This window comes from Onychostruthus taczanowskii, unplaced genomic scaffold (genome assembly GCF_017590055.1).
Source record: "Onychostruthus taczanowskii isolate IOZ18803 unplaced genomic scaffold, ASM1759005v1 scaffold65, whole genome shotgun sequence".
Lineage (NCBI taxonomy): Eukaryota > Metazoa > Chordata > Aves > Passeriformes > Passeridae > Onychostruthus > Onychostruthus taczanowskii.
Window position 1 is genome coordinate 1,098,309 of NW_024504233.1, and position 15,568 is coordinate 1,113,876.

The 15,568-nt window shown below is 38.9% G+C and overlaps 1 protein-coding gene across 1 annotated transcript in view; it reads right to left on the reverse strand.

Annotated features, from left to right (window-relative positions):
- VAV3 (vav guanine nucleotide exchange factor 3) overlaps positions 1-15,568 on the reverse strand; it is a 149,337-nt gene that overhangs the window by 91,625 nt on the left and 42,144 nt on the right. Inside the window, exons 3-5 of the mRNA XM_041420770.1 lie at positions 4,557-4,615; positions 3,821-3,886; positions 1,466-1,574 (exon numbers count right to left, since the gene is read on the reverse strand). Coding sequence (XP_041276704.1) covers positions 1,466-1,574; positions 3,821-3,886; positions 4,557-4,615 — 234 coding nt within the window. The remainder of the gene's footprint in view (positions 1-1,465; positions 1,575-3,820; positions 3,887-4,556; positions 4,616-15,568) is intronic.

A 15,568-nucleotide genomic window follows, 5' to 3' on the forward strand; every position in this document is an offset into this window, starting at 1 on the left:
ACAACAACAAGCAGTATCTTAACAAGCAACAGAACTACAACATACTTTCTGAAGCCTATTTATCAATTTGCAACACCCTTCAGCATATCCCTGGTTGTATCTTACTTATTTTCATCAATGTAGAGAATTCCTATGCTGTACATAGACCAGATGACTAGGTGATGTTCAAATACAGAGTCAGGAGTAGAAATTTAGCACTCTAATTCTTTCCATTCAGAAAAACTACTTTTAGCTTTTGAACGAAAGACTTTTCTCCCCTAGAAATAGCAGAATTTCTAGACTGAACTTTTAATATGTCAGAAATTACTCTGGAAAACCCAATTTGTGCAGTTCTTCATTTTCCCACAAAGAACAGTATGGTTCTGTCTTTATCAGATGCAGACACAAGTAACCATTTTGCAAAAAATGCAGTCTTATCAGAAGAATTGTGCTTTGTAAGCATCATCATGGTCACCCTTATCTCAAATTTATTCCCAAATGCTTTTGTACAGGGAAGGAGACACTGTCACAGTTAACTGCAGGTAATTGATTTCTATTAAGTATTAGAATTTTACATTATTTCAGCTTTATTTTACATAGACTTTCAGCTATATTTTACCTTTAGCTCAATACCGCCCAAAATGTTTGCAGTATTTGCCCCATTACAGAAGTTGCTGTAATCAATAGTTTATATCCATTTGCAAAATTTGGGTGTTTGTTCATCAGTACTTGCATGAGCAATGCAAACAAATCCTGGCATTCTGGTTAAAACCATTCACTTCAGTTTTGTGCTCACCTAACCCAAAGAGATCACTAATACAGACACTTTTGGCAGAAGCTGACACATCAATTTTTCTATCCACACTGCAAACATCTAGAATTTGTGTGCAATAAACAAAAGGAAAGAGGGAATAAATAATAATGTGCGATACCAGTACAGGCAAGAAAAGCTGCCTTTGAAGTTCAGCTATTCCTAGAGAAAACTTAGTGGAATAGTTTACTTTGTAACATAATGACAACCTAATGATCAACAAAACCTACACGGCTGAATAAACAGGAAACTCATTCATTTGAAACAATAATCAGTTGTTCTTGTTATGCTAGTTGTCCAAACTATGGCTGAAATAATATTATACACAATGATTTCACAAAATCATAACAATTTTGAAGGTAGGACACTTTCAAGTAAGCAATTTAATTAACTGCTCTTAATGCAGCTGGTAAATTTTACTACTCAAAACTATTAAAGTAATCACTGTATTTCTTTTAAAAATCACTTTTTTTTTTTTTAAGCTTACTATAGTTAATGTTTTCCCCTTTACCCAAAAAGCCTGCTAAGTCTTACATGGAAGATAATACTCTGCACATGAGAACTCTGGATGGAGCTGAGCAGGAGTGTCAGTGAAACTATCTATAAAGACATCATTTCAACTTTCAAAAAGTTAACTACTATTGTTCCAGCACAACTAGGAACTGGAAAACATACAGGTTGCTGTGCTGCTTCATCTTTCATTAGGTCTTCATAAACTTCCCCACCTTCATCTTCTCCATAGACACAATCATACAACTCCTCATCTTCCTCAACACCAGTTTCACTGAAAAGACAAGACAAGAAAAAAAACTGCAGCACAAAGTACCACCAGCTCTGCAAGGGACTACTCATAGGAAAAGGTTCTACAGTAAACACACAGATTAATTAATAGAATAGCTAATGAAAATAACTCATTAAGGGAAATTAAGTCCATTAATTAATTTTCTTTTCTCAATTCATTTAAAACACATTCTACAAAATCAACACAATACTGAAGACTAATGAATTTAGAACCACATGAGAACTAAACCAGCAGCAAAAGCTCAGGACAGTTTTGGCACAAGGTACAATCCTGCTGCCCTCTTCTCCTTGACCTTTTTCCCACCACATCCACAGGCAGTGAAGAGGAGCTGCCTGTCCTTCCTGCCTGGCATCCACTGCACTGGGATGTGAAACACTGCTATAGGTCTTCTCCCTGTCTGAAGAAATGAGCCAGGGTAAAATACACCAAAGACTGCAGAGCCAGCACTGAGGCACTGCAGCTCCACATCATAAACCAGAATCTGGATCATCTCACGCAACCTTCAGCTACACAACAATGAAAGAAGGAACCAATCAAACTGAAAATCAGACAGTCCAACAAAACCGAGTATGCGCAAGTGATGGCCTCCAATTGCCCAGACCACAGAAATAAAGCAGAAAAGTCAGTGCTCAACTCTGCCCTCAGCTAACTCAGCTTCATTACAGTCAGCCCTGCTAGAGTGTTACCTGCTTTGTGCTAGGACTGTATCAAGCCTATACTATCTTTCACTCCTATTTCTTAGGGTAAAAAAAACTCTACGAAACAACTCTGAGAGATATTGAAAGCAGTCAAGTCACAACAACAATATAGAAACTGGATCAGATATGCAGACGCTTTTGAGGTTTACCCTGACAACACTGAAATTCTTCAGAGTAAAAACCAACAGGTTAGTCCAGCATTTCCGTTCCCACCAGCAGTGATGGTGTGCTGGCACTTCACACTAAACACTGGCAGCTGTCAGATGCAGCACACACTCCATTCTACCACCTCTGCTCCAGGGAACAAAAGCTGACAAAAAGGCAGAGTAATAACAGAAAAATTTAACTACTACACCTCTTTCTGACAAAAAGACTTAAATTAATTTTAAATTCTTTAGACACCATTTAAACTGAGGGAAAATTAAATCAATTTCAAATAAACTTACTGATAATTGAGGGAAACGAAAAAATGTGAGCTATTTGCATTATTCACTGGCACATTTGTTTCTTGTTCTTGAATTGCTTCCTCCACAATTGAGACAGCATGCAACTATTAAATTTCTGTTAATAATTTTCATCATTTGTTGCACAAGAAGAGTTACAAATCCATTTCTTTGATATGATTTGTTAGCCTTTTTTTTAATGAAAGACTGTCTCACAATGCTGAATTTACGTGCCCATTTAAGAACTGGTGGAAATATTTTCAAACAGTTATAATGCCTAAGAGATCTAAGAGATAAGGACATCACCTCTTGCCCACTTGGGTCTCAGAGGAGACTGCAGCTCCTACCTTTGGCACGATCTGCTACACAGAGTGAAAAGCAATTATTTAGGAGACAGTCAGTCAGCTGCAGAGACGAGGACAAGCTTTGCAGGGAAACTGGTAAATTGAGCAATGCCAGTCACAGTGAGGTTTCCCTTCTTTACAGGCACTGAAGAAACTCATCCCTGGTGTGAACAGCAGCTTCTTTCCCACATACAAGGAGTGCTGGTGAACTTTGAGCCTTAGAACAGTGACCTCTGTCCTGGCTCTTGTCCAACATGATTCCTCACAGATCTTGAGAGATCCCAACCACAGGACACAAGAGTATCCTGACAATCCTGCACTTATCCAGAAGAGGTAAATGCACTCACATGAAGAATTTCACTGACTTTAGGGAAAAGATGCACTTGAATTATGATCCAAACATTCATTTTCTTTGCTACTTCAAGACAATTTCCTTACAAGTGATATTGCGTTCTTCTGAAAGCATTCTAATAGTACTGACAGGTAACTTAGAAATGCATTCTTTATTTGCTTTGCTACAAGTCCTCTTGTGAAACATGCTGCTTTATATACACACATGTAGCATAATAATTCAAATAAGTTTTCATAAGTAATTCTTCCTGGTAAGCATAATAACTAACAAAATACTTAGAAATTAAATAAATATCACATTTTTCATTAAAACTGTATGTTCTACAACACAATACAAACAATAGCATGCAACTGAAAGACAAAAATCTGTAATTAATGTATTTACAACATACTCTATTAAATCAGGAAGACCTTTGTAGATATCTTCATCATCAACGCTTTCTTCTGTAGGGAAGGGCCTATAGAAAGAAAAATAGCATTAGTTACAGACACCACTAGCCTAGTCATATAGTATATTTGTTTGGTTTCCAAAATTTTCACACAGATTATTGCACACTAATGTGCTTATATGTTCCCCCCTTTCTCTGATAAGCAGTGTATGTATTTTTATAAATCACCACTAATAAACATCACTGACATTTTTCAACTGGAAAAAAAATCATCGTAACTTTCAGGTTAGGTCTTGTTGGGGTTTTTTTGGTTTCTTTTCAAAAACAAGAATCACAAACTTGGGCAATTTTGCTGATTTTTTTAGAAGCGAGAAAGAAGAGAACCCCCATTTGTCTTTACATAAATCAGCACCGCATCAGCTTGACTTCTGATCCCTGCATCAAGATTATCACACAAGTTCTGCAATACCAGCTGCTCCTCTGTTCACCTCCTGTTTCAGCATGAGCAGTACACACGACTCACGCCCTTCAGCGAGTGTAGTACCACAGGCAGCATACACCTTTTGGAACTCCTCAGAGCTCCAGAGCCTTGCACAGCTGCCCACCTGGCACTCAGACTCACAGCTAGAGAAGTTCTTAGCGGGGGACACAGCCTATACTGCCTCTGACAACTTGGCCAAGGAGCACCCCACCAAGAATGGTGGCATTGCTGCCACCGTTCCCGACAGCAATAACATACCTTATGCCTGTGCCCAGCGCAATGGGAGTGCGGGAAAGCTTTGAAAGTGTTTCTATCACCTGCAGGAGAGGGAAACAGAAACTAAGATTAGTTGTAGAACAGAAGCAGTAAAATATTTTGTTCTCTATTGTTTCATTATCAGCGTCACTACTTCAAATCAAATTATATAAACAGAGACAAAATCTGGCTGTGCCAAACACAATTTGCAATTGGACCTGGATGAACTTGCAATCAAATTTTGTCCTAAGACTGCTTGGGCTCCTCGGGTAGCTGCAGAAAGGAGGAGTTTGGGCAGCAGAGGGAGCCAGAGGCCGAAGCAGCAGAAGCCCGGGGACCCCGGCTGGGAGCCGGAGAGGCGACACAGAGCCAGAGCTCCGCGACCTCGGGGGCCAAAGCTGAGCCCTCCCATCGGCCCCAAAGCTGCACACAGGACCCTGAACGCTTCCTCATGTTTGGAATATGGCAGCAGTCTGGGAAACCTCATCCTAAGAGAACACCTCCTGTAAGCGCTGAGGTTACACACCAAGAGAGGGGGAGCATTAGGAAAGGTGGAAAACACACACACACACACACACACGGTCACGTACATCGAGTTGTTTTGCTGGCAATTGAATTCACACAAGACCTACTTGGACTCTGCCTGGCCAGTCCTCTCCATCACAGCTATTTACTTATATGCAGATACGCAAGTCTTATTTGCTAGAGAGAGAAAATGACCCAAAATGACACTCTGCCTGAATTGCCCACACTTCAATGATAAGATTTCCCCTGAACTCCTCAGAAGTTTCAGCCTGTATCTATTCAAACCAAAATCCATATTAAGCTGAAGAGAAATCTCAAAATAAGCTTTTTATCAGCAGTATCAAAATTCAGTACAGCAACTCTACATTTCTACATATCACAGGCATTTGGGAATAATCACTACAATTTCAGTTGTTTATTTTTGAAGTTCTAATTACAAGACTACCATGACCATAAAAGAGAGTTAAAAGTGCATCTCTCAAAGGAAGGAAAATTACATGTTTACACAGGAGAATGACAAAGTAAAAAACACAGAGAAATATCACAAACTACAGCTTGAACTGAAGTTACAAAGCCTCCATAGTGAATAATAATTCACAGGCAGATGAGCAAAATTAAGAATTAATGTTAGATTAATACTGTGAAAGCAATATTTGGAGTTCATTTAAACTGCTGTGAAAATTAACGCCATAAAAAAAATCTCGTTTTGCCTTACAGCAAAGAATAATAAAAACAAATAAATATGCCATTAACATAATCAAAGATGAGGGCACATATTTCTCCTCTGAACAGAAGAAATGCAATATGGTCTAGAACAAGCTTTAGAAATTGTGAATAAAAGTTGATTAAATAAATGACCAAATTAATTTAAAACAATTTCACGTTAATCAAAAGATGAAAAGGGTTTAAGGAGTCCTTTAACAAGTCTTGGTATTGCAGAGGAGTTCTGGTTTCCATACCAGACCAGAACCTGTACACCTGCAAGAATCCCAGCACAGGGCTGCAAGGAGCCCTGAGCCACACGAGACCAGATGCTGTGGGATTCAATGGCAAAATAATCTGTCCTGATGGATGGGTGGGCATTGATTGGCAAAATCACAGGAGGGTTAATGGTTCTCAAAACAAAGAGGGGCAAGTCTGGTGAACTAAATATCCCTTACTTGTTTCAACATGATATTTCCCAGCATACAAAAAATCTCTTGCAAACTATTCCACCCACGCAGACCCTTTTCCTTAGAGGGATTCTCACTTATCTAGCATAATCAAACCCAGTAGACATATGGCTCACTCTTCACAGCTAATTACAAGCTCCTTCAAGATAACGTTAAAAAAAAAATAAAAAATTAAAAAAAAAAAAAAAATTAAAAAAAAAAAAAAGGTGTGCAAATAAAATTATGAATTTTAGGTAGGTAGCTAGCAAACATTATTCCCAAAGTGTACTGCCAAGTTGCATTTTAGAGCTATCAATATAAACACAAACAAAAGCAAGATTTATACGTAAGAGGAATAGAAAAACCTTTTCAGGAACTGATGTGGAAAGTGAACTAAATATCCCTTACTTGTTTCAACATGATATTTCCCAGCATACAAAAAATCTCTTGCAAACTATTCCACCCACGCAGACCCTTTTCCTTAGAGGGATTCTCACTTATCTAGCATAATCAAACCCAGTAGACATATGGCTCACTCTTCACAGCTAATTACAAGCTCCTTCAAGATAACGTTAAAAAAAAAATAAAAAATTAAAAAAAAAAAAAGGTGCGCAAATAAAATTATGACTTTTAGGTAGGCAGCTAGCAAACATTATTCCCAAAGTGTACTGCCAAGTTGCATTTTAGAGCTATCAATATAAACACAAACAAAAGCAAGATTTATACGTAAGAGGAATAGAAAAACCTTTTCAGGAACTGATGTGGAAACTTGGAGGGGACAGGCACAGAGGCCCACAGTGACACCCACACACACTGGGGAAGCCAGAGAAACATTTACCAGAAAACATGCAGAGGAAAGGACAGAGAAAGGAACTGTATGAATAGCGACAATAGGAGACTACAAGAATCTTCCCTGCTCTTAGAACAGAAACCATTAAGCATTCCAGTCTCTAGTAAAGATTAGAACACAGATTCAACTTCCACAGAATAAAAAATAATGCTTACCCATTGAACCACTCCTATTAAACCACAGCTTAAAACAGTGCTGTCAAGAAACAGAACCGTGTCTACTGGGAGGCTTTTTTCTTGCAGTTGTGGTTTCCCTAAAGAATTCTGAGAAAATGTCAAGAATATTTTCACCAGTAATCACACATGGAGTTACCACTTCTGGTCAACACACTATTCCAGTATCATGTACATCTACATATATTTGCTCCAACAAAAGGTGGGGCAAAGCAAGACTCTCCTTTTACTTGAAATTTCAGTTCTTTGGTTCTGAGACACTACAGAAACAACTAAGAGCTCCCAAACCACAAGGTCCATGGGGATGACTGCAGTTATGTATGGGCTGGATTGTCTGATAAACAGTTTCAAAATTTCAATAGTCATTTGGCAAAACAAACTTAAATGCAGCAAAACGTCTGATTTTCAATAACTGACAAAATAAAAACTCGGGAGTTTTTCAGAACAGTGATCGTTTGAAGCCTTATACTGTTGATATGAGGGAACATATAATATTGTGCAATTCTGAACTCCAAAATTACAACGTACTATACACATTAAAGTCCCTAACATACAATTAAGCACTTTGCATGTGCAATTTTTGCTTTGCTCTCTTCCTTTCAGCAGAGCTTTAATCTCTTTTATGCATTTAACCCTAAATGATCACCCAGCTCTATTCCAAAGCAAGGACTCTGACAGATGCTCCTGTACTTTGAATGAGTCTTAACTGGATCTTAGTTTAAGTGCAAAAGTAGCACTCCTTGCTTGTACAAAGTCCAGAACAACAGGGATTCTATGCCTGGTGCTGCTCTGCAACAGACAAATGTACAAAGGGCTGCAGAGCTTTGCACACGCACTACCAGCAGGAACAGTCAGCAAAAAACAGGCACTCAAAGATTCCTAATCGACATTCTGGCCAGCTACAACACACAAAAAAAGAAACATACCCTAAAACATCCCACAACGACTACGTTCCTTCACACTGGAAAGCACAATAACTCTGTGATTGGCCTGCAGGAAGCCTGACACTGGGAGACATTAGCAAGAGGCTTCCAGGCATAAAAGGAAACCTCACTGCACCCACCCCAGTACAGCTCCCTTGCACTGCCTAACACCATGAGACAGAGGTTAAGCAGGTCTTTAAAAGTCAAATCAAGAAGATGCGAGCATCCAAGTTTGTTTTTCAGTACATAGGCAGTTTATGCAAAATATGACACAAAATTCAAATCTACAGTGCTGGAAGAGGAAGCATACCTCAGCCCACACCCTGGTGAGTGGCTCTGCCCCTCATTCACGTTTCAGGCACTGCTGGCAAGAGCAATAGTCTCACATTGTACATCATTAACTCTTAATTTGGAACTCAACAGCTTTTTTGTTTGTTTGTTTTTTTGGGTTTTTTTTTTTTTTGGCTTGATATTTATTATGGCTTGACTTGACTTACAGTTGTAGGTCAGACTCTCCAGTTTATATAAGAATTTTAATACGCCTTGCCAAAACATTACTTTGTCATTTTCTGCCACCACACTCTTCAGTTAAACACATCAGATATTCCTGTGCCTGCTTACAGCAGCAGTACACTAGAGGGACTATTTTACAATTTTCCATAGCAGTAGTGTGTCTGAGTTTAAAATGTCCCTTTCTAAAGTATTTTAGTGGTGTCTCTTTTTAATCTCATTTCTTTAAAAAGAACTTGCAAATCATGCAATTAAAGAACAGATTTGGCATATTTTAAGAGTACTTTTCCACTTTTAGAAGAAAGAGAAGTAAATGATTTTGCAACTCACTGCCTCTCCAAACAAGCAATAATTCTGTGTGCTACTGACAGCTGCTAAAAGAACTATGCCTGTATTTGTATTTCTGATATTTACCTAAACAGAAAATGTTAAGTGATCAACAAATATTGATGGCATTAGTTTCATAGCTTATGCCAATAAAACCTAGAAAGACTCACTTGTGGTTAGATCATGAAAGCAGTTGCTTCCATGCAGGCACTTCAATCAGATTGTGTTTTCCTAAAACATGGTAAAAGTCAGAGCAGATCATGAAAAATAAAAAGCCAATGCATATAGAAATCCAATGTTTCTGGACAACACAACATAATACATTCTCTGCGACAGGGGGTGAGGCTTTTTTATGAGGCCAATTTTAAGTGCCACTTCTCCAGGACCCTTTAAGGCCAGAACTGCCAGTCATGCCCACATGCTGAGTGAGTTCTCATGAAGCTGTTTTCACTCATTCACCCGACTGGTGAGAAGAAGGGGGAAGAGAAACATCATTTTGTGTCTCTGTCACTCAGATATAAGATAAAAATGCTATACATAAATATATTCTCAGATTCCTTCTATTAAGAAAGATTGCTCTTTTGCTACTCTAGAGTTTACCAGGCTCTGGACAAGCCCAGATCAATACTTCATTTGGCACAAAGTGGAGTGGGAGGCAGTTGAGATATATACATATTGATTAATGTACACTAATCCATCACTAACTTTTGAACCAAAGGACCTCTAGGAACTGCCGTATTTCCACTTTACTTGGTTAACAGATTTAAAAAAAAAAAAAAAAAAAAAACCCAAACATGAAGCCAGACAACTCCAAGATGATTACACAGCTGCTGATCTAATGAGCATACTATTCAAAGTAAAGCATGTTCATAAGTTAAATTGAACATTTTCTCTCCATCTGCCTTGTTCGGGCACTGTGTTAGTAGTCTGTGTTGGTTCAGGTTAGTTTTAATCAAGCTACAAGCCTCTAGGGAAGGGGAAAGGATGAGGGCTTTTCCAAAAGGCAAAACGAATGAAAAAATCAAAGGAAAGAAGAGGAGAGAACAAAGAAAAGAAAAGAAGAAAAAAAAAAGAAGAGAGAAGAAAAAACCTGACCTAAAAGCAAACCTTTGTTTCACATACTGGCATCTCTAATAGGCCCTTAAAAACAAAAACCAAATTTCAAATGCCAGCTATGCAAATATGCCTCTACTAAATACTGTTGTGGCATGCACTGAAGTGTCAAAGCCATACAGACACAAAGATGTGAAAGACAATTTACAGTCTTGGCACTGCACCAACACCTCCTTAAGGAACAGGACAGACTGCAAACCTCCAGCAGGTAGAAATGTCATCCTCTGTGTTTCATTACACACAGCTTCACATTCCTGATCTTCACCTCGTTCAGACAATGAAATCCGGGCTTTAGGTGTAGAGCAGTGACAGGCACAATCCAAAGGAAAGGCACAAATTTACTTTCCACTGGGGTAATCACCAGCTGTGGGATGCTGCCTGTTTGCTCACTGACATCACCTTCAGCCATCCTGATTCTGGCTCTCTCATTGTCCGTGTCCATTCTTCCATTTCCACTGAACTACACCGTAAGGAAACATATCTGAGGACTACTTCATCCCTCCTTCCCATCCATGCTTAGCACTGGCAAAGGAGCAGTAAGGAAAATAGACCAACCGTCCCACGGAACCATGGCAGAGAAATTCACAACCCCGAGCCAAGTCTTTGTGACTGACAGAAGCCCGCCAGCAACTGTGAAAAAAAAAGGTTTGAAACCAGGTGCCAAACGCTTTCATGCGGAGGCAGCAAGGGTACGATTGCTGTAAAAGCTGGTTTTGGCAGTCATGCACGTTTCCTCTGAGCCCTGAGCCCCAGCTGCGAGAGGAGAGCTCAGAGGTGCTGTTGTGCCGCAGGGGAAAGCCTGCCTGGCTCTGGGCATGCTGACCTTCATACCCTACACGCATTGCCCTAGGGAAGTCTCATCTCAGATGCATTCGCCCTAGTGGTAGTGCCTCCACAATAAAGTGGCAGGAAAGTTTCTCCATAGTGAAAAAAAAGAGGAAAAAAACAGCAAAGACATAGCAAAGACAAAAAACCTCCTGGGTGTTGCCGATCTGTTCGTAGATAAGCTAAATACAGAGATGAAAACCGCTGGGACTTCAAAAGCCCCGGGGAATTAACAGCTACAGAACATGCAACTTTTTCTCCAAAGCCTTCTAAGAAGGAGAGAGGCAAGACGGGCAGTTTGGAACCAGGAAAGAAAGTAAAGCTTCTAGAACACTATTTTTACAAACCACTCAAAGATATGAGGACAGATGACCTTATGTCCAAAAGAACAGGTTGATACCAAGAATATTTACCCCCTTTGGCACACTGAACATTTTACTCTGTTTATCAGAAGTGATAACTCTGATCATGCTGACTCTGGAACTAGAACAATGGGACTGGCTGACAGAGCTGCACACAGGAATCCTAAACATTAAAGGAGGAAAAAGCAAAACCAAATGCTCTCTGGGAATCTGTAAAACTCAATATCATGTTACTAGAACTATAAAGAACAAGTCTTGACTAATCAATATGCAACAATAGACACAAATGTACGTATAGTTTTTTAAATTGTGCTTAAAACCCCATTTTCAAAGTTTAGGTCTCTGAGGAGGCTACAGTCGCTAGTCCAAAAGCAATAAAGGTTCCCTAGATGGCTCTGTTCTTACAGGGAAATGAAGAAGTTTAAATTGCACAAGCAGCACAGTCCTGCTCATCCCTTGGCTCATTTTGTCCACAAGGCCGAGAGACTCCCTAACGCAAGCATGGAGGGAGGAGTTGGAGCAGCTGCTTCCTGTCTGCTGCTCGTGGTTTTGATTCTTTGAATACCTTCCAGCCCTCACCATGCCTTCTGGGGTGTTAAGTTTGGGGCTGGTTTTTTGGCTGGGTTTGGGATTTTTTTCTTTCTTTTTCTTTTTTTTTTTTAAGATCTTGCTTAAAGAATGACAACCTTTAAGCATTGCTGTGTTATAAACACTGCAACTAACAGCAAAAGTGCAGATTGCCTCAGAGCTCGTCTAAACATGGAATTGGAGTTTGTCCTTTCTGGTGCATGTACTACATTTGAAGTTTTGCATGAAGGGCAAAAGAATACCAAAGGATATTCCTAGGACAGCACAGCAAAACCTATCTGCTGTTAAGTCATTCCAGTTCCCATCAGAATAAACACTACAGGATAACCTATATTTAGAAACAACATCTTCGAGCTGCATTCAACTTTGATCAAGTGCTTGTTTTCAATGCTTTTTGAACACTTCCTGAAGATACCATTATTTTTTTACCGTATTTTACATAGGTCATAACAGTAATCAATCATGAAAGAAATGGCTTTTTCCTGCATTTTAAACATATTTTTATACAATTTCTTTTCTTAACTAAATGTAAGCGTTCCTTTTAAAATCTCTAATGACTGAACAGGGACATTATCCAAGGTGTTCAGACTTGGATAACTGGGATTTTTTTTAAATATCAAAGACAGAAATCAGTGCTGTGTGTTTTCCAAAGCTGCATTTCTTTTGCCCCTGCCCTTTGACAGATTTCAGATGACTATTTTTACATGTTTCAAAAAGAACAAGCAAAAAACTAAACTCTAAACTGCAACCACCAGTTTGTACATTTCATACGTTTGGACGTTCGTGACCTTGGATGTTTAAAATTGGCATTCAGATATTTTAGAAGAAAATTGGTGCTTACATATTCATTATTGATTGCACCTCCAATACTGTTTTAGGTATGCATCCTGCAGTTTAAATGGCATGTGGTTTCCTCACTCGCACTGTGTTATTTCACTTTAATATTTAAACAGATTCTTTGTCAGTTTTGACCCTTGCAAGAACATTATTCAGAGGAGGCTGTGCAATGGAGCTTTTCTTCTTCTCTTGTGCTAAAAGCAGAGGAAGAGTATTTCTTCCTGTCTTGGGTGAACTAGTCACTGCCACACTTCTCCCTTTTCTGAGTTTACTTTAACCATTGACTACACAAATTTAACTATTGTGTGGCTTTGCTTAGCGGTACCAAGTCACACCTGAACCAACAATTTAATTTACTCCAATAAATAATCACTGAAGATAGGAATATTTAGTAGGCATAAATACACACTGTATATCTCCTTATTCTCTGCAAGAAAAAAAACTTCTGTGCTACAGTGCAAAGGGAAGTGAGCTGTTCTCTGTGCTGCAGTTACCCACCAGCTCGCTCACAGTGGCTCACAAAAGCCCAGAGCACACTTTCAGGCCTCACACTCTCAGGAGATCTCTCTAGCAGAAGAGACAAGGCATTAGATCGGCCACACAGAGAAGCACTGCCTCCAACACTACCAAAAGATACACAGTAAACAGGACAGCATAGCTCAGACATTTCAGTGTTTTCCACTCATTTTAAAAATCATCAGCTTTGATACGGGATTTTTAAAAATTAAACTTGGGAGGACATGAGGCAACGGAAGTGGCATTGTCAGCTTCTATTATTGAAACTCTGGTAGGAGCAGTGGTTTGGTTTTCTCCCTAATCATATGTTCACTTAGATTTTTAAAAAAACTAAGTACACTTGCAGTAGTGGAAGAAAATATGCAGAAGAATACATTCCCATCATGTTTATACCAAATTCTCCTTGAGCTGGATCCTTATACTGAGAAAGGATCTAAATGAATGAGAAAAATGAATGAGAAAAACTCACTTGCTATTTTTATTTTTTCTGTCTCATTATTGTCTTAATGCCTTGAACATGCAGCAGCTTGCAGGCTGTATTATCTACGTGCTACACTTCCAAAATGCCTCTGCAGAACTAAAGATAAAGTGGGATTGATTCCTTTCTTTTTTAATGCTTTAAATGTTATTCTTTAGCATTCACTTATCTGGAGCTTGAAAAAAACATTTTCAGTTCTTAAACTCTGTGATGGGGATCACAGTATGTATTTCAGATGTAGATACTGTGATAAATAAGAGCAAACCAGGAGATACCTATTATTAACTATATCCTCGTATTTACTATTAAGATGTCTCTTGGAATTTCACCAGCTCTGCTGACTACAGAAACTTTTGTCCTCTACTTTGTGCTCTTCACCCACTGTTCTAACCCAACTCTATGGTCATGTCATAAACTACCTTTGAGAATTGATAGGCAGAGACAGAGGAAGGGATAGATTTCTTAGCATGTTATTCTGAAGGGCAGCTAAGTTCCACTGCTTATTTCCCAGCTCTGCCACTTCAATAGGCATTCTGCCATGGCAGAGGCAGTCATCTCTGACATTAATATTGCCTCTTGAAGCACACAGGACTGTACCTAACTTTTCCTCTATAGGGTTTATAGACATTCCCAAATATTTATTGTGGAAATGTACTTCAAAACATTTGTCAAAGGGCACAAGACTGAACACATCCCAGATTGGTAACAAGTCAAAAAGCTTCATCTAAGGCCAACTTCAGTCTTCACTATTTATGATAAAAGCACCAGTAGCACATATGAGTTCAATGCAACTCCTGTCATGAATTCAGTTGGGCATTTCAGTCCAATACAGTGAGTCCAAACCAAGCCCAATATCCCAAGCATTCAGAGTCCTGCTCCAGTCAATCTCAGCAGCAGCCTACAGTGAGCAAACGCAAGAGCCAAATGCAGGCAAGCAGATGCACCCAGAAAACACACTAGAAAAGGTCATGCTTTGTAAAAACAAAGGCTTCCACATCGTTTGTAGTCAATGCAGAAAGGCATTTGGGTAGATAAAGTTAAAAAAAAAAATACACTGCAATTAACCAACATGGCCTAAGTGGTTTTATCAAACATAAAACATGAAAGATAAATCTTGTCCAATACCAACATCCTCCTAGCATTCTGGCATAGTTATTATGGTCTCAATGAAAGCCACTATTTGTGCTAGAGCGTTACATTTTTATGGGTCAAATGTCACAGGGGGGGATTTCAACTTGAAAGTTGCAATTCATATCCAGCAGTAATCTGAGTTATACCTCTACCTTCTTTTTTACATCAAACTTCAAATCTAAAACCAAGATCAAAATATATACAAGCTGATGAACATTAAATTGAGTCAAACAGCCTCAATGCTGAATTTTTAAAAGCTATTCAGCATTACAGCTTGTAACTTTATCCCACACTACCTGTAATGTTTCTTAAAATTCTGTTCCTCAACATATCTTCATTTTTACTTGGGAGGCACTAATTTTATTGCTGACAGTTATTTCCAACAGCACAAAATTTCCCTTACTGCATTCATACCAAAAACAGTAGCAACGCAACAGTACCAAAACCAGCTGAACTGAGACAGATGCATGAAACATCATCTTCAGATGACAACAAAGAAGATTTGGAGAGACAGAAGTTTCAGGAAATAAGAGCAATGTCAACAAGAGAAAGATGTGAGAAAGTTGAAGGAAGGAGAACGAGGCACTAGAGGAAGAGGAAAAACATAATTCAAAAGACTTAATGTAGTCAAGTTCTGAAGGGATTTGAGATTACCAAAATATCACTTCAAAAAGTAGAAAACAAGGTAAGGAAACTGAAACAAAAC